The 22,691-nt window shown below is 39.1% G+C and overlaps 1 protein-coding gene across 7 annotated transcripts in view; it reads left to right on the top strand.

The window, feature by feature from the left end:
- Window positions 1-2,319: 2,319 nt before the first annotated feature.
- Window positions 2,320-22,691, top strand: part of kmt5b (lysine methyltransferase 5B) — a 41,890-nt gene continuing 21,518 nt past the window's right edge. Inside the window, exons 1-4 of one of the 7 annotated variants that reach the window (XM_048606933.1) lie at window positions 2,320-2,429; window positions 2,764-2,832; window positions 15,015-15,257; window positions 17,955-18,108. In XM_048606933.1, the coding sequence (XP_048462890.1) occupies window positions 15,098-15,257; window positions 17,955-18,108 (314 nt within the window). In that variant the 5' untranslated portion in view covers window positions 2,320-2,429; window positions 2,764-2,832; window positions 15,015-15,097. Of the gene's footprint in view, window positions 2,434-2,535; window positions 2,833-15,014; window positions 15,258-17,954; window positions 18,109-18,309; window positions 18,466-22,691 lie in introns of those variants that run through there. The other 6 variants (XM_048606934.1, XM_048606935.1, XM_020512009.2 and 3 more) reach the window with 6 other exon arrangements.

The raw sequence follows: 22,691 nt of genomic DNA, 5'->3' as shown, positions 1-22,691 counted from the left end.
TTCCTGCTCCTCTGATGCTGCTTGGCCTGCTGTGTTCATCCAGCTCTACACCTTGTTATCTCAGCTTCTCCAGCATCGGCAGTTCCTACTATCTCTATGGTTTACCTGTGATGTCACACTTCTGTGCTGGGCCTGTGATCCTGGGCTTCAATTTATCCAGTTCTATTCCGACATTATTCCAAATTCCCCGAACTATATACTCACTTGGGCTGTCTCACTCTGGATGTGATCTCTCCTTTCTGAACGTGTGAAGCTTATTGACCAATCTGTCTATATCCTCCTTCTTCTTCATTGTCAACTGCCCAGCCTATCATCATATCATCTCCTAACTTACCTATCCCCCCATGTTTTCTTCTATGTCGTTTATAGATTTCTTTGGAGAGGCCAGACAAAAAAAAAGCTGTTTGATTAGCTGATGGTACAAGTCAACACAAATTTAAGTTTTAGGCAACAGATGCATAGGAGATGTGAGAAAGAACTTTTTTATGCAATGTGTGATAATGATCTGGAATTTGTTATATACTAGGCTGGTGGAAGTAAGGATGATGAATGATTACAAAAGAAATTTGATGGGCACTTGAGTGAAATAAACTTACAGGTCTACGGGGATAAAACAGTGTAATGGGACTGATTGATTTCTCAGGAACATGGATTCCATGGGCTGAATGGTCTCTTTCTGTGCCCTAATAACTCTATGACTTCATGATTTCCCTTCTGTAAAACCATGCTGACTTTGTAAAACCATACCATGATTTTCTGAGTACATTATTAAGTTCTACTTATTCATAAGTTCCAGGATTTTCCCAATAATTGGTGTCAGGCTAAGTCGCCTGCATTTCCGTATTTTTATTTCCTTACTTTTTTGGTGTATAGTGGTGTTACATTTTCTAACTTTGAATCCAGAGATTTTTGAAAAATAATAACTATTATATCCATCCTGTGCAGCTGTCACTTTTACAACCCTCGGTGCAGGCCATCAGAATTGGGGGTTTATAATTCTCATACTTTTTCCTATTCTGATACTAATTATTTGAAACTCCACACTATTGTTCACCCCTTGATAACACTTTATTTTTCATATGTAAGTCATTTTGTCTAATGTGTCACACTTATTAACTGTGTTTGTATAGCATTTGGCCTCTGTTATCTCTTCATTCCCAGTGATTATTTCTCCTGTGTTTTAGGGAGAAATGTTTAGCTACTTTCCTCTTTATATTCTTATAAAGGTTTTACATATCTGGCCAGTTTAGTTTCACTCTATGTTTTCTGTTTTTATTAATATTTTTATCCTTTTACTCGTTTCTAAAACTCTCAATCCATGGTTTTACTTCTGTTCTTCACAACATTATAAATCCCTTCATCACCTGTGTACCTAATCCAGATAAATATTGATTTAAAACAAGTATTGAATTATTTATTTGGATCAACCTTTTTATTGATTGATTTCCCTTAACTTTTAATATGGTTTCCAGTACAGGAGAGAAAGGATAGGGATAATTCATTTGTCCTAAACCTAACATCAGTTTAAGTCATGACTCATTATGGAAAAAATGAATGAAATATAATTTTGGAAAGTGCCAGCAACTCTGTAATGAAACCACAGAGAAGTGCCAGTTACATTTAAGGTGTCAATACCATATTGTCAAAATTAGACTCTAACCCTTTGCGAACCTCTAAGTTGAGAAAATACTTCAACGTCACTTCAAAATTTACAATGGTGTCCATTCCATAAGATTTAACTGTACTACTGTCAACTAAGTGTGAGAGTTTCCTTAATCACAGTAATTTTGTGTTACTGTGAAACAGCTTAACAATTTTCGTTCTGTGATGATAATGTGAGGACAAAGCCTCTAGTTTCTTACATAGACTTCAACTCCTGTGATAATTGAATTCTCTCTCCCTCCAAACCATGGGGATGCTCATGGGATTACTGCTTAATTTACTTTGCAATTGCAATACAGACCAACAGCTTTATGTGCACGACTGGGTGGGGAAGCAGGGAGAAAATAATGCCCTAGAAAAACACATTAAAAACAGAGCATAATCAAGTTCTACGGACTCATAAGTTCCCAATGTAGCCAAGGGAAGCGTTCTGCTATGATACTTTAAAACTGCCCTGGCTCTCCCTTTCTCAAAAAAAACGAAATAAAAAGTAACTATTCAGAAAGTGTGCATTAATGGAAAGTGGAGAGGAGCTGGAGCATGAAGATGAGCTATCTTGTCATCATCGTGTGATGTTAAAGGGAAATGAATTGCTTGAGAAGAGAGAGAGAGGGAGGGAGGGACTTTTTATTGTATACATCCGCGTTTTGGATGAGAGGGGATTTAAATTGATAATTAAAATAAAAGGCAGCCGCACCCTGGCTCGGAACCTCAAGCAGTCAAGAGAAAGCCTTCGCTGGTCGATCGGTGTTTGTCGCCGGGTGGCTGTAGGTTGGAGATAGTGTGTGTTCCCACCCCCCACCGTGGTTTTGTTTTGTTGAGGGAGGTGGAGAAGTGAGGGAGTAGTGGGGGGGGGGGGGGGGTGGAGGTGGAAGAAGCTGCGGGATTATTTTGCCAGTCGCTGCGGGAGCCGCTGACAGCCCGCCGGCCGACGCCAGCCGCCATGTTGGATTATAATGTTAATTTTGTAGAAATTGCCCCTCAAATTTGGACGGCGATCCCTGGCTCGACCTGAGGAGAGAAGCGAAGCGAGGGTGGGTTTCTGTTTTAAAAAAACAACGACGGAAGTTTACCTATTTTTATATTTTTTTTAAAAAAAAGGACGACTCGCTCGGATGTTTCTGTATTGATGTTGGCCCCCGTCTGATCGCAGAAAGCAGCTAAATTGGGGTAAGGAAAGGGGGTGAGAAATCATGGCCGGGGTTCTCTGTGTATGTCTGTTTTAAACAATGAAATTTGTAGGATTTTTTTAAAACTTTGGGTTTTTGTTCTGCTCCCTTTCCTCGAACAAGTGGCGATTGTTTTCGACGCCGATGCTGAAGGGATGGAGCTGCCATCCTGTTTTTCGGAGAGTTTATGCCGAGGCTTTGCTTTCGGCCTGAACGGTTTTCCTTTTTTTTCTCCTCCTGAAGCCAGTCGTACAAAATGGAACCGGCTTTAACTTCACGTTCCATCATCGGCTTTTAGCCGTAATTTGTTTGCACAGTAACTTTTTTATACCGGTTTATTTTGTCCTTGCTGTGCTATTTTGTGACATTGACGGGTGTAAGTTTTTAAATTTCTACAATCTCATGTAGATATAGTCATTATCTTTTGGCGATTTAAAGAGACTAACCAATTTTAAAGAAATACGCCGCCAGGTGGAGAAAAATGGAAAGGTCCTTTTGGAAAATAGGATTAAATGCTGCTCATCTCTTAAATTCCATTTTTTTTTCTTCGATTTGGCATTTTGTTTTACTCTTGAACCTAGCTTTTTCTCTTTCCACCCCCACCCCCCAAATAAAGCAAGCGATGCGTTTTCCCCTGTGAGTTTTCATGCCCTTCCTGTGTTTCTTTCGTCTTGTGGCCAAGTGGCCAAGTGTCCAGAAACTGGATTTTAAGGTTCCCTTTCTACTTTAGTCGGAAGGGGGCGGTGAGATATCGTTCATCGAGAGAGAGAGAGGTGCAAACTCTTACTGCTTTGCTTCGTGTTGAGGTCAAGTGTAAAGCAAACCTGCTGTCGTATCAGAACCGGCATGGTATCGTGTCGTCAGTAATCTTGTCTGACCTCTTTGTATATATACAACGAGGCAATTGATGCCCATTAAGAAGTATTTTGCCTTCAGTATTTGGTAACTTTGAACGTTGGAGGCAATTCCCGTGACCTTCGTTCACTTATTTTTATCGGAGCAATTGTTATGAAAGGAATATATGTGGCTTCCTACTCCTAACAAAGAAATATGATAGAACTGACCAACTGTTGAAAACATATGTCCATACCATGTATACATCTAATTCCTTTCTAAATTTACGAAAGAAAAGCATAAACTTTTTTTTGTAGTCTTCCTGATTATTCTCAGGGAAGTACTTTTTTTTGTAAAAATAGAACGAAACAGGTTTATGTATTTTACACCAGTTTGGGTTAACATTAGATTTTGTAATGATATATCCACAGATATGTAATCTGTAATTTTATAATTGGAGAGTTTAACAGGTCAAAGTAGTGAGAAAATCATGCTTAAACTTAATTTTTGTCAGACCACCTTTTGTTTTTTGATGTTGTGGCCTGTAATTGAAATTAAAACGAGACACTTGAGTGCTGAACTCTAAGCAAGGAAAGCTACAGGACTGTTTGTGACAGGGCTTCGTTGTCAACACCAGACTACTTGTTCAATTCAGTTTAAGTTTTTTCACCCATAAGAGTTTTCAGCTTTTTATGCAAACTGTCGAATGTGTAAATCTGAACACAACTGAAACCTAAACATTTATAGTAACTGTAGTAGATGCACAGCTTTAACAGGTACACTTAGGACTTAACTGACATGCTTCTAGAGATTTTACTTGAATTTACTTGAACCATTTAAAGAATAGCTGAATATTTGTTTGTGATGAGCAAATAATATTTCAATCTTTATATGTTGTCTAGTGGTGATGGACTAAATAGTCACCTTCATCTAGACACATTATGAAAACTGGAATCGGTTATCAGCTTTGGTTCAGTGATAGCTTTCTGTCCCAGGAGAATGCTGTACAAGACTCCCTTCAGACACTTGATTATATTGTTCAAACTGACACTCTAGTGCGATGCTAGGGGAATGCTGCAGTCAAATAGTATGGGAACAGACTGTTTGGTCCAACCAGACCGTGCTGAACATAATCCCAAACAAAACTAGTCCCACCTGCCTGCTGCTGGTCCATATCCCTCAACCTTACCTATCCATATATCCATCTGAAATGTTGTAATTGTACCCCCATCCATCACTTCATCAGGAAGCTCATTGTACACATGTACCACCCTCACTGCTTTTTTTAAAAAAAAAAAAAAAAAAATTCTCATGCCTCTTTTAAATCTCTCTCCTCTCACCTTTAAAGGTGTGCCCCAGTCTTGTCTTCCCCCTGTGATGGGGAATTTCAACTGCCATCGGCTGTATCTATACCTCTCATTATTTTATAAACTTGTTTCAGGTCACCTGTCAGCTTCCTACACTCCAGTGAAAAAAGTCCCAGCCTTTCCTTCAACTCAGACCTTCCATAGCTGGCAACATCCTGGTAAATTTCTTCTGAACCCTCTCCAGCTTGATAGTATTCCTCCTTTTACTAGGCAATAAGAACTGGAAACAGTATTCCAGAAGAGGCCTCACCAATGTCCCATACAACCTCAACATATCAACATAATGTCCCCACACCTATACTCAAAGGAGTGAGCAATGAAGGTAAGCATGCCAAATGCCTTCTAACCATCTTATCTATATGTGACGCAAGCTTTGAAGAATTATGTACCTGCACCCCTAGGTGTCTCTTCTACGACAGTACCCAAGGCTCTACCATTTTTTTAAACATGAGATGTTCAAGCAAATGTGCCCTCTCAGTTGGAAGTAAGTGATCAAAGGCAGCACTTGGAGAACGTTGGGAATTCTGGCTTCCAGAGCAATATGTATATCTCAACCAACATCACCAAAACAATTATGATCACTATCTTATTACTTCAGTTCTTGTTGATCACGAATGGACTACATGACAAAAGTGACCATATTTCAAAAACTCTTTATTGGTTGTAATGCTTACAGATGCTTTGAAGTTGTGAAAGACACCTTCTTTTTAAATGTGAGTCTCTTACTCCTCCTTGAAATAGGTGATGTCATTTTCATGAGCTACATCTTGATTGATAGTTGGGTTTTAATTAAATAGGTATCATTGTGTAAAATTTGATCTGTAATGTGTTACTATTTGCCATTTTGTGTTGTTTGGCATTTCCTTATGTTGACTTGGTTAGTCTTTTGAACAGATATAACACTTGCTTCATGCATTAATTGGGTATGAATGTAGGTTTGGATACTAATTGAACAGATTGGAAAACACAAGCTCCCAAGACTTGAGTTTCATAATAAAAGGCTCAATCAGAAGCACTTGTATCTGAATTAAAAGATTGTGTTCAAACCCCACTTTTGACTTTATCTTATAATACAGGATGACCTTACAATAACAGTCTTGAGTCAAGCCTGTATTATTATGGGTGCTGATTTGCAGATGAGATCTAACTTGGATGGAAGTGGAAGATTCCATCATCTTATTCAAAGAAGAACGAAAACCAGTGTCTTGGCAAACTTTTAGCCTTCAACGAACGCCATCAAAAATAGCAAATAATTGAAAACCAGCTTTTATTTGAGTGTGCAAATTCAGTGCAGTGTCTGCCATCCTTTATTTATACACTTAAAAAGCCATGAATTCTTGCTCAAATAATTTAAAATTGGAAGATTAATCATTTTTATTGAATAAAGATTACAATAAGATAAGGAACCAAGAGAGATAAATGGAGCTTAGATGCAGATCAGCCATGATCTCACTGGCAAAGAGGGGCTGAATGGTCCTACTTGTGTTTCTGTATTTTTAACTTATGTAAAAAGTAGTTTACAGTAACGAACACATGGTTATTCAGTATTATTCATAATGTCCTTTAATTTTTCTTAAGCATCAATGTCAACTGCAGTAACTTCAACAGCTATGTGCTTTAGAAGCGCATGTAAGGTGATAGTTCGTGATGATTGTCACCTGGGATTTAAGTTTTTTTTTATGCGAGTACTAGAATAAAAATCTTTAATAAATGATTTTAGAATCAAATGACTTGTTATATGAAACTTGTATTCTTGTAATGTATTTCTGTTTATAATTGTTTTTTGAAGTGGTTTCTTTGCATGTTCAGTTTAAATAGTCAATAACTTGCTTGTTCTCAACTGTAAACATTATAAAGAAAAATATAGTGACAATATTGATGTTAGAAACAGTTAAGATTTTTTAAATTGGAATATGAATTGTGGAGTTTGTACCACAATGGCCCTGAATTTATGCATAAATTAAACTGTTGTGTTTCTTCTGGTGTTTGTAGTTAGAACATACTCTAACCAATCCCTCTAAGAACATCCCTTTCATGCATTTTCAGTTGTCATTCCTTCGAGATACACAAAATGTGACCCAAGGAAAAACCCCTCCTTTCACCTGGTTTTTCTTTATCAATTAACTACCCTCATAACAACATGATTTTGTAGCAATACAACCATGAGAAGCTTGATTAGTGTTGAAAGTAGAAGTGAGAGATATCCGTACCTTGACACAACAACTGTATATCATGATAATTTCAGAAAAGCAAAAATGTATTTAGTTCAATGATGGGAGTTTAGTTGTGTATTCAATAAAACATCTTTGTCAATAATCTGGGAAGGTTGTATTACCGGTGGAGGATGCTGATTTCTGCTTCATCTACCGTATGGTTGATTGTCCCATCAGTTATATAATCTTTCATATCACACTACAGCTTCTTGCATTACTTTGGCTCCTTGCATATTATTACAAAAGTATACTTTCTAAGTGGATGAATTCGGAGCAGGCCACTTGGCTTTTCGAGCCTGCTTGGCCGTTCAGTAAGATAACAACTGACCTAGTTACTTCATGTTCTTGCCTATCAATGATCACCTTTCACCTGCTTGCTTATCAACAATGTATCCATCTTTGCCAGTAAAATTTTCAAGAATTCTGCTCTGGTGGTGTTTGAGGAAGGAAACTCTAAATACTCATGACTGAGTGAGTGAGATTTTCTCCTCACATCTGAACTGGGTGACTCAATTTTGAAAGTGACTCTAGACATTCTAGATTCTCCCATGAGGAAATATCCTTTCTGTATTTACCCTGCTAAGACAAATACCAACCCTGATCTTCCCTGCTTCCCCCGCCACTGCGCGCCCCCCCAGACCGCGCATGCGCAAACACATACCTTCTTTTTCCACTGGCTTCGAGCCTAAGTTGTCTGGCCTTCCCTCATCAGACAACCCACCCATTCCAGTATTAGTCTGGTAAACTTCGTGAAGTGTTTCTGATATAGAGGGATTGTCTGAATAACAGGCATAATCCCTTACGGGGGATGTAACTTACAACACCTGACATACAAGCATTTACTTTACATTGATGTGGGTGGTGTTCTGACTTGCAAACAGACTCCAAAATGGATTCGGAGGTAGTAGGTACTGCAGATGCTGGAGAATCTGAGATAACAAGGTGTAGAGCTGGATGAACACAGCAGGCCAAGCAGCATCAGAGGAGCAGGATGCTGCTTTGCCTGCCGTGTTCATCCAGCTCTACACCTTGTTATATCAGACTCCAAAATGGAACCTGTTTGTGATCTGGGAACTGTTTGTACATCCAATCTTTAATAAGGAAACCAAATCTGTACTTGGTACTCTGGATGTGGTCCCATTAACTCCCTATATAACTGAAGCATAACCACCTACTGCTGTTTTTGATTCTCCTCAGAATAAATAATAACGTTATTAGTTCATTTCCAAGTAGTTGCTACATTTACATGCTCAAGTGTTTATTTCACTTTTTTACTGAAATAAATTATTCCCACAGTTTTTTTTTAAGGTGAAAAAATTATTGTTTCAGGTAATTTTGGTTCTGTTGTACTTGCCAGTTAAAAGTCTGTTTAACTCTAAGACACTTGACTCAAGTAATCTGCTGTAAACTACAAACTCTTTCCTTGCATTATGTTACTTAATATAAATTACGGACTATAACATTGTTTCAGATCTTTGAATTATCAGGAGTGGGTTGACTTATTAAATTTATTAGCAGTATTGAAAGAGGCATGCTGTAATAACTGAAACAAATATCATCTTTGCAAATGAGAGGGAACAATCTATCAAGGCTGTTAAAGTTGAAACTTCAAGAACGTGGGTTATGATGCAGATTGTAGGTTGTGGAATAAAGCACTAATCAATGGTACCCTACTAGTTGTTGTTTTCACCTCCTTACACTTACGAGTTGTGTGCTTTAGAGGGAGTCCGATAATGGTTCTCTGGACTGATTTCTGGAATGAGTGAGTTATTCTCTAGAGTTTAGAATGATGAGAGATGAAGTAAAACAAAATTCTTCATACTTGAGACAGGGAACTAAGTTGGTGACAAAGGTGTAAGTTTTTGATTTGGTCAAGAATTATTGGCTGCGACTTGTTTTAATTTTTGCTTGTAGGAAGGTCTGATTAATTTACAATTTGACATCAAATTCTAAAGTCGTGGCAGTCTACATCAATGTCAGCAGTGTACGTCAATGTCTTCAGTGTGCATGTGAACCTGGTTCTAAATTGTGATTAGCATGGAATAAATGTGGAAGAGGAGAGGTCCGTGAAGTTTTAACTTGTATTTCAAGAAAGGTTCATGTTCTGTGGTTGCAGTCTTGAGTGTAATTGATTTTTTTTTTTGTTTTGTAAACAATACCAATGGAAAGAGTAGGATGTAAGCTGGATTGAAAGTTTGAATCAGCCATTGTGGGAGAGACCAAAAGTACCTTAGTTCAAGGTAAGAGTTTGGAGCTGAAAAAGTGATTTGGAGTGTGAGGTGGGTTTAGAGATAAAAATGAACTTCTTGGAAGAGGTAAGGTTTTGTTTTTAAAGGAAAAGAGTAAATAGAGCAAACGATTCAGTAGCTTGCAACTAATGGGAGAGGCCATGGTGGTGGGAGTTGCTACAACAGCTTCATTTTAGTGAAGTACTTTGACTGTAAGTTGGTTTGGGATATCCCCAAGTCATGAAATATGCCTACATTATAGGCAAATTCCTTGATATGAGAGGACTGAGAAAATGGGGAAAGACAAACGATGGGTTGAGAATTGAGTTTGCCAGATGTGGAGGGGAATAGGGTGTCTGGGGCAGCTACGAGCTGTTATTTTTCTTTTGTATGCCCCTCCCTCTAGTTGTGCTGTAGTCTTTTTTTTAAAAAGTCTTGCATAGTCATACAGCACAGACCCAGACTCTTCTGCGCTGACCAGACATTCCAATCTGACCTCGTCCCATTTGGTAGCATTTGGCCCATATCCTTTCTATTTGTATACCCATCCAGATGCCTTTTTAAATGTTGTAATTGTACCCACCTCCTCCAATTCCTCTGCAGCTCGTTCCATAAACGCATCGCCCTCTGCGTGGGACAGAGTTACCCCTCAGGTCCTTTTTTTTAAAAAAAAACCTTTCCCCTCTCACCTTAAACCTATGACCTCTAATTTTGGACCACCCCCACCCCAGGCCAATCCTAGGGTAAAGACCTTGGCTGTTAATCCTATGGATGCCCTTCATGATTTTATAAATCCCAAATAGGTCACCCCTCAGCCTCCAAGGTTCCAGGGAAGAAAGCCCCAGCCTATTTCAGCCTCTTACCTACAGCTCAAAGACTTCAGCCCCAGCAACGTTCTTAAAACTTCTGTCCACCCTCTCAAGTTTAACGACCACTTTGCTACGGAAAGGTGACTAGAATTCTACCAGTGTTGTAGAAGTGGTTTCGCCAATGCTCTGTACAACCTCACCATGATATCTCAACTCCTCCACTCTGTTCTGACGGATGAAGGCAAACGTACCAAATGCTGCCTTCACCATCCTGCCGACCTTTGGTATAAGGTTTTTACTTCTACAGCTTGAAGTTGAGGACATACTATATGACTGTTTAGTTTCAAAGGTCCTTTGTAATTAAAAGCAAGATTCTTTCTTACTGCCACAGACCATGTTGGTGTTTTTCACAAGAGTTGTGGTGATTGACTTGTGTCTCTGAACAGATCAAGCTGGTAAGAAGATATTATGAATAGCAAGAGGATGAACTCAGGTTTCCTGGTTGATGTTTACTTCTTAATCAGCATCAGTTTGATAAGAGAAATGACCTGTTCAGGATCACGGTACTCTTTGTCGGAGCTTGTTGTGTGGAATCCTCCATGCATTACTGCACTGACTCTGCTCCAAAAATACTACGTTGGCTGTTAAGCCCTTTGTGATGTTCAGAAGTCGTGAAAGGTGTTATGTGAATGCAAGTATTTTGATTTGTTTGTCAGTTGCATTTTTGGCCCCCCTTCAGGCACTGTTACCGTTACATAATTCTGCTTTTGCATCTTTTGACTCTGAATCAGCCTAAAGATGTTGTCTTTGAGTTTGCCCAGCAGTGAGCTTCAGAGTTGCTTGGTTTATTATAAATATGCCAGAAAAATCTGGTCCGATGAAATGGAGTATTTATCAGCTGCCTGTTGTGAGATTGATCTGAAGCGAGCTAATGTCATCGGATAATGCTGTCATGTTGGGTTTGAGTTTTATCTCAAAATTTCCAAGGATTTCCCTTTAATACTATTTTTGGAGAGAACATGCCTAGTACTGTGATTTACAAGAATGCAGCTGTCTGCTAAATGAGACTAGGATGAGTTATGAAATGTGATGTATAAAGTCTCCAGTTATATTGCCAGTAGATTCGGGTGCTAGTCCATTAAATAGAAATCCAGCAGAACACCTTTTGGACCCCTCCAATGTAATCCTTTTCATACAAAATCTCTTGTGTTCAAAATGACCACGTACTTTAGGACTTTGAGTTTTGGTGTTCCCGCCTTGACAGCATCTCCTGTTGCTGAAGTACATTGTTGAGGCGAAGTGTGACATGATAGCATTTTTCAGGAGCTGGCCACCCTACCGCTTAAAATTGCCAACAGATGGCAAACGGTAACGATCAAACAGATTAGGAGAGGCAGGCAGGTAGTGCAGGATTTCTGACTGCACTTTGCACTTTGGTTTTTAACAGGTATTTTATTCTGAATACTGGTGAAGATTATGGTTGTTCTGTGAGATTAAGGATAATAAGGGATGGGTCTCAGGAATGACTTGAAAATGAACTTGTGAAATTGGAAAAAGTTGAGGGATTGTTTGAATAATAATCTGTGTATGTCTTTGGACATGTGGATGATGAACAAGACTTGCTTTGTTAAAGACCATTGTTGGTACAATTTTAACTGACATCAGGTTTTTGAAGAATAGAATGTAGGAAGCTAGCCAATACTGACTTGAAATAGTCAAGCCTGAAGGTAAGAAAGACATGGATGAAGATTTCAGCAGGAGATGAGCTGAACAAAGCACCCGTTCCAAAGGTGGAAATGAGCAGCCTTGGTGATTGCAGTTCTGTGGTTGGAATCTCGACTTGGGTTTTAATACATACCTAAGAGCGCAAACAATCTAATTCAGCTTCAGGCAGTAGTCAGGGAGAATGATCGATTCGCTAGGGAATGGAATTCTGTACCAAAAGCGATACTTCAGTTTTCCTGATGTTTAATTGGAGGATATTCATGATCATTCAGCTCTAGAAGTTGGATCAGTAGGCTGAATTTGAGAATGGTGGAGAGATGCAAGGTGAGTCGTGTGTGTGTTGCTAGCATACATGTGAAAACCAACACTGGGCTTTCGGTTAAGGTCTGTAAGGCGTAGTGTGAAGATGAGAAACCTGAGAGGCTGAGGGTGGATCACCGGCGTTAATGGTGAAGGAGCTGCAAGAGAAATTTATTATTGGTTTTTTTGGCTATGATCAGATAGATAAATAAGAATGGAATTGGGTAGGTGCAGTCTCACCCAGCTGGATGTCCATGGAGTGGCATAAGAGGAAAATAGTGATGTTAAAGGTTGCAGACAGATTGTGAGGACAAAGAGAAATAGTTTATCTTTAGCAGTCTCTCACTGGCTACCATTTGTGATTGAGCGCATTTTAGTACCTTTTGGAAACTTGATGGAGTTCCTGTTTGGAGTTTTAAAAATAGTATGGATTTGGGAGATGCAAATTGATATCTGGAATCCCATACAGAGTGGAAGCAGGCCATTTAGCCCATCAAGACCACACCAACCCTCCAAAGAGCATCGCACCTGGACCCACTCCTATGTTATCCCTACAACCCTGCATTCCCCATGACCAGTCCACCAAGCCTGCACATCTTTGGACTGTGGAAAGAAATCGGAGCACCCAGCAGAAAGAGATCAAAAATGGCCTTCTCTGTAATTCTCACAATAGGTGTTCAAATTCAGATCATCAAATTACAATAAGGATATTTTTGATTATTCAAAAACCAGAATGATTGAAAGTTAGAAGGATTAGATCATGAAAAGAATTTTCATGGCAGGTTCTTGCAGGAAAGGCAAAATATGCAATCAGTATGCTCACTGCAGGATTGGTTGATGGATAAATGTTGGGCACGTTAATGGAGAGAATTCCCCATCTCTTCAAAATAGTGCATGGGATATTTTCAAATCACCCAAGGGTAGAAAAAACATCATTTTTATGTTCAATGCTGTGGCTTCTCTACAAACACTTCCTGTGTAGAGCTAGAAGCAATGCTGAATGTCACCAAGCATTATCCCATCTACAGAGTAAGTGATGGGCTAATCACCTTTTAAACTCAGCAAATGATGCCATAGTTTGGCTCTGGGTATGTACTTTTGCTGAATAAAATATTTGATCTAAAATACTCAATCTCCAACAGTGCTGTAGTTCCTCAGTACTGCACAAGCACATCAATCAAGATTTTGTTATTTAATTCAAAAAGTTATTTGCTTATGAGTGACATATATTTTCCAAGAATATTATGTTACTCCATTGCTTATGTTCATTTCAAATCTGCTTGGCAGACATAACGGTTCAAATATAATATATGTAACATTACTGTATTTGCTGTCATAGAGACTTGTTAGTTTGGGACAGAGTTGTCACTTGTTGCTTGACCTCAACTATGGCTTTGGGCTGTCCATGACTGGTGCGTGTTTGCTCCATTAAAGAGTTATATTGGCAACAGACTCACTGGAAACCTTTTTTCCATTTTTTGAAAAAAAGAGATGGGGGTGGGTGAGGGAAAAGGATACTGCAAGATTTCATGTCTACATTTAATCTTGAACCTTAAAAGTAATATGAGAGATACAGGAGCTGACCGCCACCTGAGGAATCCAAAGCATTTTAGGCATGAGAAATAAGATCAATGTTACACTCAGTGTACTATTTTTATGCAAGAAAGTACTATTTTTATGCAAGAAAGTAATCACCTTGGACGAGGTTGTTTTAGTTTTATGCTGGCATCTTGAACAGTAAGGTTTTGGTCATTGCTGAAGATGGCAATTTTAATAAGTTATAACATTTCGAGACTTGCATGCTGAATCTCCAAGTCATCCTTTTTACTACTTGCTTTTCCTTTAAATCTGCTCTTTTTTGATATATGCAATGTACAATCATGTGAATTAGAATCAGACCTAGGCCCCTCAAGTCTGTTCTTTCAATCACTAACATGTCTGATCTGTTTGTTCCATATTTCTACCTGCCCCTGCTAACCTTTCACTACCTTGCCTATCAGGGCTCTATCTGACTTAGCTTCACAAAGATTCTGACTCTGCTTCTTGTATTTTTGAGGAAGTCTGTTCCAAAGACTCAAGACCCTCCCGAGAAGAAAATTTCTCTTTTCTCATCTGTCTCAAAGGGGTGACTTATTTTAAGCTGTTACCCCAAGTTCGAGATTCTACCATGAAGCAACGTTCTATCCACATCCACCCTGTCAAGATCTTGTTTGCTTCAATCAATTTGCCCCTTGCTTTTCTAAATTCCAGTGGCTACAAGTCTGGCCTGTCCAATAGTTAGCACTTTGCTTTCCTTTCCATTCTGCCAGTTCCCAATTTTACTTTCTTTCACTGTTAGAAAAAGCAAGTATCAGTAGGCACTTGATAAGTTCATTGTCAGTTACATTGCTTTGAATCAATTTCATACAGCAATGTTCAATCCTTAGTAAACGTTAGAGTTGTAAATGCATAGTGTTGAGGCAGTTTGATGTACTGCTTTTTGACAGAAGAAAAATAAAGTCCCACATGGACATTAAAACTGGACATGGCTGCTTTTAACAAAGCTACTTTAGTCATGAAAAGCACTGCATGTCTTTGAGACAATTCATAACTAGTACAATAATTTGTGCAACTTTTAATAGTCTTTAACAGATTGTAAAACTGGAATAGCAGAACATCAGGCTATTCTGTCTGTAGTAATATTAGTACAATTTATTTGTTTTAACAGAGAGAAGATCAGAATTTATTCAGAAGAAGAGCTGCCTTGTTCTGATGTAGACTAAATGCAACAGTTTCAAGACATCTGTGGGCATGAAGTGGTTGGGAGAAACCAGGAATATGTTTGTAAATGGCAGCAGGAAAAATGCAGGAAAGTTGTCCAATGAACATCAGAGTCAAACCAAACTACAGCACTCTGGAAAGGGAAATTCAAGGGCCAACACAAGAGTCGCACTTGGAAAACGTAGCACTCGTAAGTGACTTAATTTTTTGTGTCTAGTTTAGGAATTTAACAGAACCAAAGCAGTCAATTGTAATAATGTGTTCATACTTCGACTGCAATTTAAAATTTGAATTAATGATAAAAGACTTCCAAGTTCTTCGGAGCTGTGATTTTAAGGCAGTTGACAATACAAATTTTAGCTTCCCTCCTAATATAAAGTGGTTTTTACAAGCATAACTTGCACCTACTAGACTGTCATCACCCATCTATACATTGCATCTAGCTTGACCACTGTCCATGACAATTGAGCTAGGAGTCATGTCTGCAGTCTTTTTTTGAGGAAAAAATCCCATCTTCTCGCAGAGCATACCCTCCAATGTATGCCATTACCAACATGGTAAATGGAATGGATTCAGAACACATCCAACGGCTCAAAACTGAGCATGCATGAGGTGCTGTGGACCATCAGAAGCAGGAGAATTATTCGACTGCAAACTGTAACCTTATTGCCTGGCTCTGCATCCCATGCTTTACTTTTGCCATCAAACCTATGGACAACTGTGCTTGAATGAACAGTGCAGTAAGTGATTGCCAGGAGCAGCGTAAGGCATAACGTTAATGGAGGTATCAACTGGTGAAGCAACAACAAAGGACTGTTTGTATAACAAACATCAGCAACATGTGACAGACAGCTAAGTAATGTCACAGCCAATGGATCGGATCAAAACTGTAGAGTTCTTTCACATCCAGTTGTGACTAGTGGACAGTGAAAACATGACTGGAGGAGGTGACCCACAGACTTTGTTCCCACTGATGGGAAACATAACACAAGACTATGCTGAAGCATTTTCAGTCATTATTGAGGCTGGAATGCAGAATGGATGATCTACTTTGGGGTCTTCCTGAGTTTCCCATCATCACCAATAATTTGATTTGCTCTGATATCAAGAATCAGCAGGAGGCCCTGAATATTTGAAAGACCACGGCTGGCATCCTGGCAATTAGATTAAAGACTCATCTTTCAGATCTCTTGCCAAGCTGTCCCAGTACATCTGCAACATTTAGTATCTACCCAACAATATGAAAGTTGCCCAAGTATTACCTTCAACAAATTCTGTCAGCTACTACCCCATGAGTCGTGCACATGATGTCAGAAAAGTGATGGATGATGTCAGCAACAGAACTATCAAGCAGTACTTGATCAACAGAAACCTCACTTTGAGATCCACCAAAGCTACTCTGCTCCTGATGTCATTACAGCCCTGGTCCAAACATGGACACACAAGATGATTGACTGCCTGTTTAACAGTGTGGAATTAGGGATCCTGTGGAAAATTGGGGTCAGCAGCATTGAGTGAAAACTTGCATTATCGTTGTTGGGGGTTACTATTAGAAGGTAAAGTAAACTGGACTGCCCAGTAAATACTGTGGCTACATGAACTGGTCAGTGAAAACTTAGAGATGAGTAATGTGCCTCCTGATTTTCCCCAAAGCCTGTTCACCGTGGCAAAGGTACAGTGTGATGGAATTCTCTCCACTTGTTCAGATCAGTGATTTCAACTTGACAGTATCAAGGACATAGGATGTGGTCAAATGTACTATCTGTCAACTTAAACCTTCAGTTCCTCCATAACCGACTCTCCATGGCAGCAGTGTGTGCTGTATATACAAAATACATAGTAACAATTTTCCAAAGCAGCTTCAAAATTGTCTTCTAAATTCAGAACTTCGACCACTGAGGTGGCCAAAAGTGGCAAACGTGGACTATCGCTTGTTGCATATTGCCTTCCAAGACACAACGTCCTGATTTTAAACAATATTGCCGCTGCTTAACGTGTTGCTCCAAAGTTCTGGAGCTCAATTCCTAACAATAGCAAAATAGAATGACCAGCAGCAGTTCAACCACAACCACCTTTTTAAGGGCAATTTTGGTTGAGCAGCATATACTGGCTTAGCCAGTGACAGTGGTTGCAATCTGTGATTTTTAATCTAATGTTTTTTGGCCAGTACTGTTTTGAACTTGGAAGCATGGTTTTTTTTAAATTTTGAAGCAGTGAATTTTGAGGTGCAATCTGTATGATAGTTGACCTTTGTAGATGTAACGTATTCATTTTATGAGACTACTTGTCCTTTCTATAACTTTGGGTGAGTCCATGTTAACAATGTAATCATGTTTAGAAGATTGCTGAAATTATGTGGGACTAAATAATTTAAGGCTGAGATGAATGGCAATTATTATTTAAATACGTGTGATTTGATTCTTGACTTGATAGTCAAATGGAAACTTTTGTTTTCCTAATCAGCCTGATCAGGCTGATATTCCACACTTCTGGAGCAGGTGGGGTCTGAATCCAGGCCTCCTGGTCCATTTGACTTTAATGGACCATTGTATCATTTGGAACACTTTTTTTTTATAGTCCAATTTATATACATGTCATCTACTTGAAAGCTGATTCAAGGAATGGTATTGAAGATGGAAGTGTTGAATGTGAACATAAAGAAATATATTTACTTGGTGTATAAGGATTTTTGTTGCAACACGTTTCAATGGCAAATTGAATAGGATAGTTAAGATTTGAGATGATTCCAAGTGTTTTCCATTCAAAAATACTTCTGTGAAGCTCTTTGGAACATCTGGAGGTCACCAAAGTGCTATACAAATGCAGGTTCCTTTTTGATCTAAATGCCAATTAAGGCACAACCAACATAAAATGTGTCTCTTTTTAGGCATGATGGGTTTTGAGGGTCATGGCTCTCGATACGTACCTTCCACTGGAATGACAGCCAAAGAGCTGTGTGAAAATGATGATCTAGCAACAAGCTTAGTCCTTGATCCCTACCTGGGTTTCCAGACACACAAAATGAACACCAGGTATGTCAGGCAAGTATCATCCACTCCAGTTTTCAAATCTAAATAGCTTGCCAATGCATTAGCGGTAAATTGTAATCTATTTGTGGATGCGACACAAATTATTTTTTTTTTTTCTCCCATTTTTCTCCTGTTGTAGGTTGCTCACCACCTCACATCCTCCTCCAACCAGGAGGGTGGGATGGTTTGGGCCGCGGACCTCTCGATGACCGCCATCAATAACGCTCCGTGTTTGGCAGGCAGGTGTGACTGAAATGGGGTGAGCCTGACGATGTCAGTTCCTCCTACCTCCCCCGAGATGGAACGCCTCGCTTCTGCGCGACGCTCTTGCAGCCTTGCCAAGAACTGACCAAACTGACCCGATTTGAGGTAGGGGGATTCAAGTAGCAGGCAGTCCTGGGACTCGAACCTGTGACCTCCTAATTGGGAGGCGAGTGCTGTATAGGGCTGTATGACTTAAAATGTATGTAGGTTCAGTCCTCTTCCAAAATCAAAGTCATTTTCCCCCTCCTCTTTATTGTTTTAAAAGCCAAGCTTTTTTACAAATTTAAACAATTGAAAGGTACCTGTTAAGTACCTGGCCCACTTTTTTGTTTGTTTTTTTTTGTTCTGGTAATTTTTCTTTATGTCAATTGTTGAAAATGATGGGTAGCAAAATATTCCATCTATACTATACAGTGAAACAGATTTGACTATTTTCTTCCCAGTGTTTTTGAAAAAATAAGTTTAGGCTCGTATTCATCAAACATTCCACACCAAACATGTCAGCGAATATTCAACAGGATTGAACAGGTAGAAAACTTATATCATTTGGGGTAAAAGATGATGAGATCAGAAATTTAATTCTTAAAAACTTGGTGAAGAAAATATTCAAATTAAAATGTGCCTGATTTTGCTTGAATTGGGACAAATTTAATATGCAGTGTCCCACAACAATGAAGGTTCGCTGGTGATAATTTACGAAAAGAATACCTGGGGTCATCAGATAAGTAAAACAAACGGTAAGTCAAAGCTGTTATTGCAATGTATATCATCGTAACAGAACGAAAGCACTATGCTGTTTTCTTGCGTGGTGAGTTCTTCATTTTCAGTGTGCTGATTGTGTTGCCATTAGAGATTAAACAACTGAATGAGAATCCATGTTAACTCTTGTATGTGGCATTGCGACTCCTGTATTGAGATGAATATAGGAAAAACTGATGGTATATGAAAATGCAGCCAGTTCACTTGAGTGCTTGGCTGAATGTTTTGCTTCTCTTCATGCAGTGCCAACCTGATCATTTTGCCTCTGTGTTCAGTGGAGCAGTCTGTTTATTTAAAAATAACATTAATGGAATTAAGCATGAAAGCTGGTTTTATTTATTAGTTCTTCCAGAAAGTAGAAAGCATTTCAAATGAGCAAGCAAGGAGGTAGCATTGCCTTGCTATCAAAAAATAATTCTTTCTCAGCTGTCGGTAGAATCTGCAAATGTTTAAATGGCAATCTTGAACAGAAAACATTATGGAATCCCTACAGTAGGGAAGCAGACCATTTGGCCCATCAAGTCCACGCCATCCCTCTGAAGAGCATCCCACCCAGCCGCACACCCCTGCCGTACCATATCCCTATATCCGTGCACTTCCTATGGCAGATTCACCCAAGCTGCATGTACATGTAAAGGTAATTTAGCATGGCCAGTCCATCTAACCTACATGCCTTTGGACCGTGGAGGGACACTGAAGTACCCAGAGGAAACCCGTGCGGTCACAGTGAGAATGTGCACACTCTGCACAGACAGTCACTTGAGGATGGAATTGAACCCAGATCCCTGATGCTGTGAGGCAGCAATGTTAACGACTGAGCCACTGTGCCGCCCAATGCAAAGCCTTTTAATAGTTGTTTAGACTCAGTGTTCGGCTTAGTGTAAGATAACTGTATATGTGTACCTCACTAGGGATTATTTAAATCTGCTGTGGTACAGCTAATGAAATGTTTTTGTCCATGGCTTTCAGTGACTTTATAATTCTAATTGGAATGGGATATGGGAGCGGATAAATTTTGCATGATACAACTTCTTTTGATCTGATGTTTGGAGGAAACTGAGCTATGCAGAATGTACGGTCCCAATTTCTAGAAAATTGCTTTGAAGCCCCATGTGGAGAAGAGAATTAACTGATGTTGGTCCTCTTGTTAAAAGTAAAATCTGCTTGACTGAAGTTATTTATCAATGTTGAGAATGGCCACTTAGGGATGGTACTGAGGACAGTCACTAGTGGCACTGCCACCTACCATGAACTAATCCTATTAGTGAAGAAGAGAAGGAAATTTCACACACACAAAACAGTAAATAGTTAATTATCACCCTGGCAAAACAACGTTTAGTTAGTCTTTCCAAAACTACAGTCACAATGGTAGATCCTGACATATCTTGACTAGTTCCTTTTGAGGGTATTAGTGGAATTAAGCGTGAAAGCTGGTGATGACCCTGCCTCAACTAGTTTCTTGTGCCATTTCTCACCTTTCGATTGAAGATTTTGCAACCAGTTATTTCTTAATGCTTACTCGGTTTTTTTTTAGTTTGCAGAAACCTTTTTTTTAAGTTAATGCCAAGATCAGTTCTGAGTGTATCAGGTCATTTGGACCACTTTTTGCATCCCAGCCAATTTATTGCAGGGGAAGTTCAGAAGCAGAATTCTTGATGGGCTGTGCACTGGATGCTTATGATCAGGCACCTGTTTTGTCTCCTTTTTGTACTGAATGCCACCTAACAACAGTTTTGCATTTTGGTGACTGTGTGGCTATTTGTAATACAGAGGCTGGCTATTATGGTTTAGTTAGGTAAATCTCTAGTTAGATTCCAGAGTGCTCAATTCAGTCTGGGTACTGCAATTCAAGAATGATCTGTTGGCTTGGAGGGGTTGTATAATTCTGATGAATCAGCAGTATACCTGGCTTAAAGGGCTAAATTATGATTGGTTGCATGGTTTTGTATTTATTTGAATATGGAAGATTTTAAACAACAAGCTAATTGAGGTCACTGAGATTTCTAGCTACACCTGATCAGAAGACACTAAGTTTTGTAAATTTCAGACCCTTTTAAACTTTTAGCATGGCCCTGTGTGCACATTTGAATAGCAGGGCCTGTTCAGGAACAACTTGTGTGGCAACTTTCAGGTTGTGGCCGAGCAGCTTAGAGGATTATTGCATTAATTTTAAAATTTAATTATCAAGTTTCACATTGTTATGAATGCTGGAACAGATTTCATAAAATCTTTATTTCAAATTTTATGTGCCATCTTTTTAATTAGATTATTTTAACTTCAGCCCTTGACCATTGTTTCACTTGAATCATACTAGAACAATGATTATAGTACAGAAGAAGGCCATTTGATCTGTGATGTCCCTTTTTCAAGTTGACTTATTCTGGCTCATTCCCCCACATTTTTCCACATAAGCCTTCAGGTAATTATCCAATTCTTTTTTGAAGCCCTCAATCAAATCTGCTCTCATCACCACCTGAGCAATCCATATCCTAACCACTTACTGTGTGAAAACTGTTTTCCTCGTCACTGCTGACAGTCACTTGTGTTTTTAGGCATATTTTGCCAATGGTATCTTTTCACTCCGTCTACTCTGTTTAGGTCCTTGCTGACCTTGAACGCTGTCACGCTTGCTCCTTTTCTATACAGAGAATGACCCCACTGGATGTCCGTCCGAGGAACCATTTAAAGTTTTCATATCCAACCTAAATTTGGTGCTCCAACTTAGTTATTTTCAATTTTTGTACTCTCTGTCCCTACTAAACTGCTTTCCCAGCATGTCCTGCTGCCTTATGTGCTTTATGCACGTTTCCTTGAGAATTGCGTTTTATTTGTTTCATGTTGCTGCCTAATTCTTTCTACCAAAATGAAGCACTTGCATCAAGTTTAGTTAGTCTCATCTCTGTCAGTTCCACTAGCCTGTCTTATTTCCTTGCGTAGTTTATTGCTATTCACCTCTCAGTCCACAATATTTCCAGATGTCATCTGTAAATTTTGAAATTACGCCTTGCACATCTGTTAGTCTCTATATATCAAAAGAAACAGTGGTCCTGACATAAACTCTCCAGCAAACTCCACTAAATATTTTTTCTCTCCAGACCATTTGCTGTCACGGTTTCCTGTCACTTTGACAGTGGGAGTCTGGATATGAAATTGGCTCATTTATTCCATGGGTTTTAACTTGGCTGACAAATGTGGCACTTCATCAATTTTTTTTTGTTTTGGAAGTCCATGTCCACAGCATCAACTGCATTCCCCTCTTTTTGTTAATTCAAAAATCTCAATCAAGTCAGTTAAATATGATTCACCTTTTAACAAATCCATGCTGTCATTCCTTTAATCTGGATTTTTCCAAGTGAAGATTGTTTTCCAGAGTTTTCATTTTGGCACTTTTTTTTGGTCGTCTAAATTGCCTGGCCAGCAGTTTTTCAACTTGGGCAATTCTCTTTAATGGAAGTATAAAATTTTAGAATTCTTTATTCCTCTGACACTCTGCCCTTCTAAGGAAATTGGAATGTTGTGGCCGGTGCCTTCTCAATTCCCTTCCGTTCTTCTGCCCTTATCCTCAAATGAAT

Source organism: Rhincodon typus, chromosome 17, assembly GCF_021869965.1.
Source record: "Rhincodon typus isolate 14 chromosome 17, sRhiTyp1.1, whole genome shotgun sequence".
In the NCBI taxonomy this organism is placed as follows: Eukaryota; Metazoa; Chordata; class Chondrichthyes; order Orectolobiformes; family Rhincodontidae; genus Rhincodon; species Rhincodon typus.
This window is presented reverse-complemented; position numbering and strand designations above follow the sequence as displayed.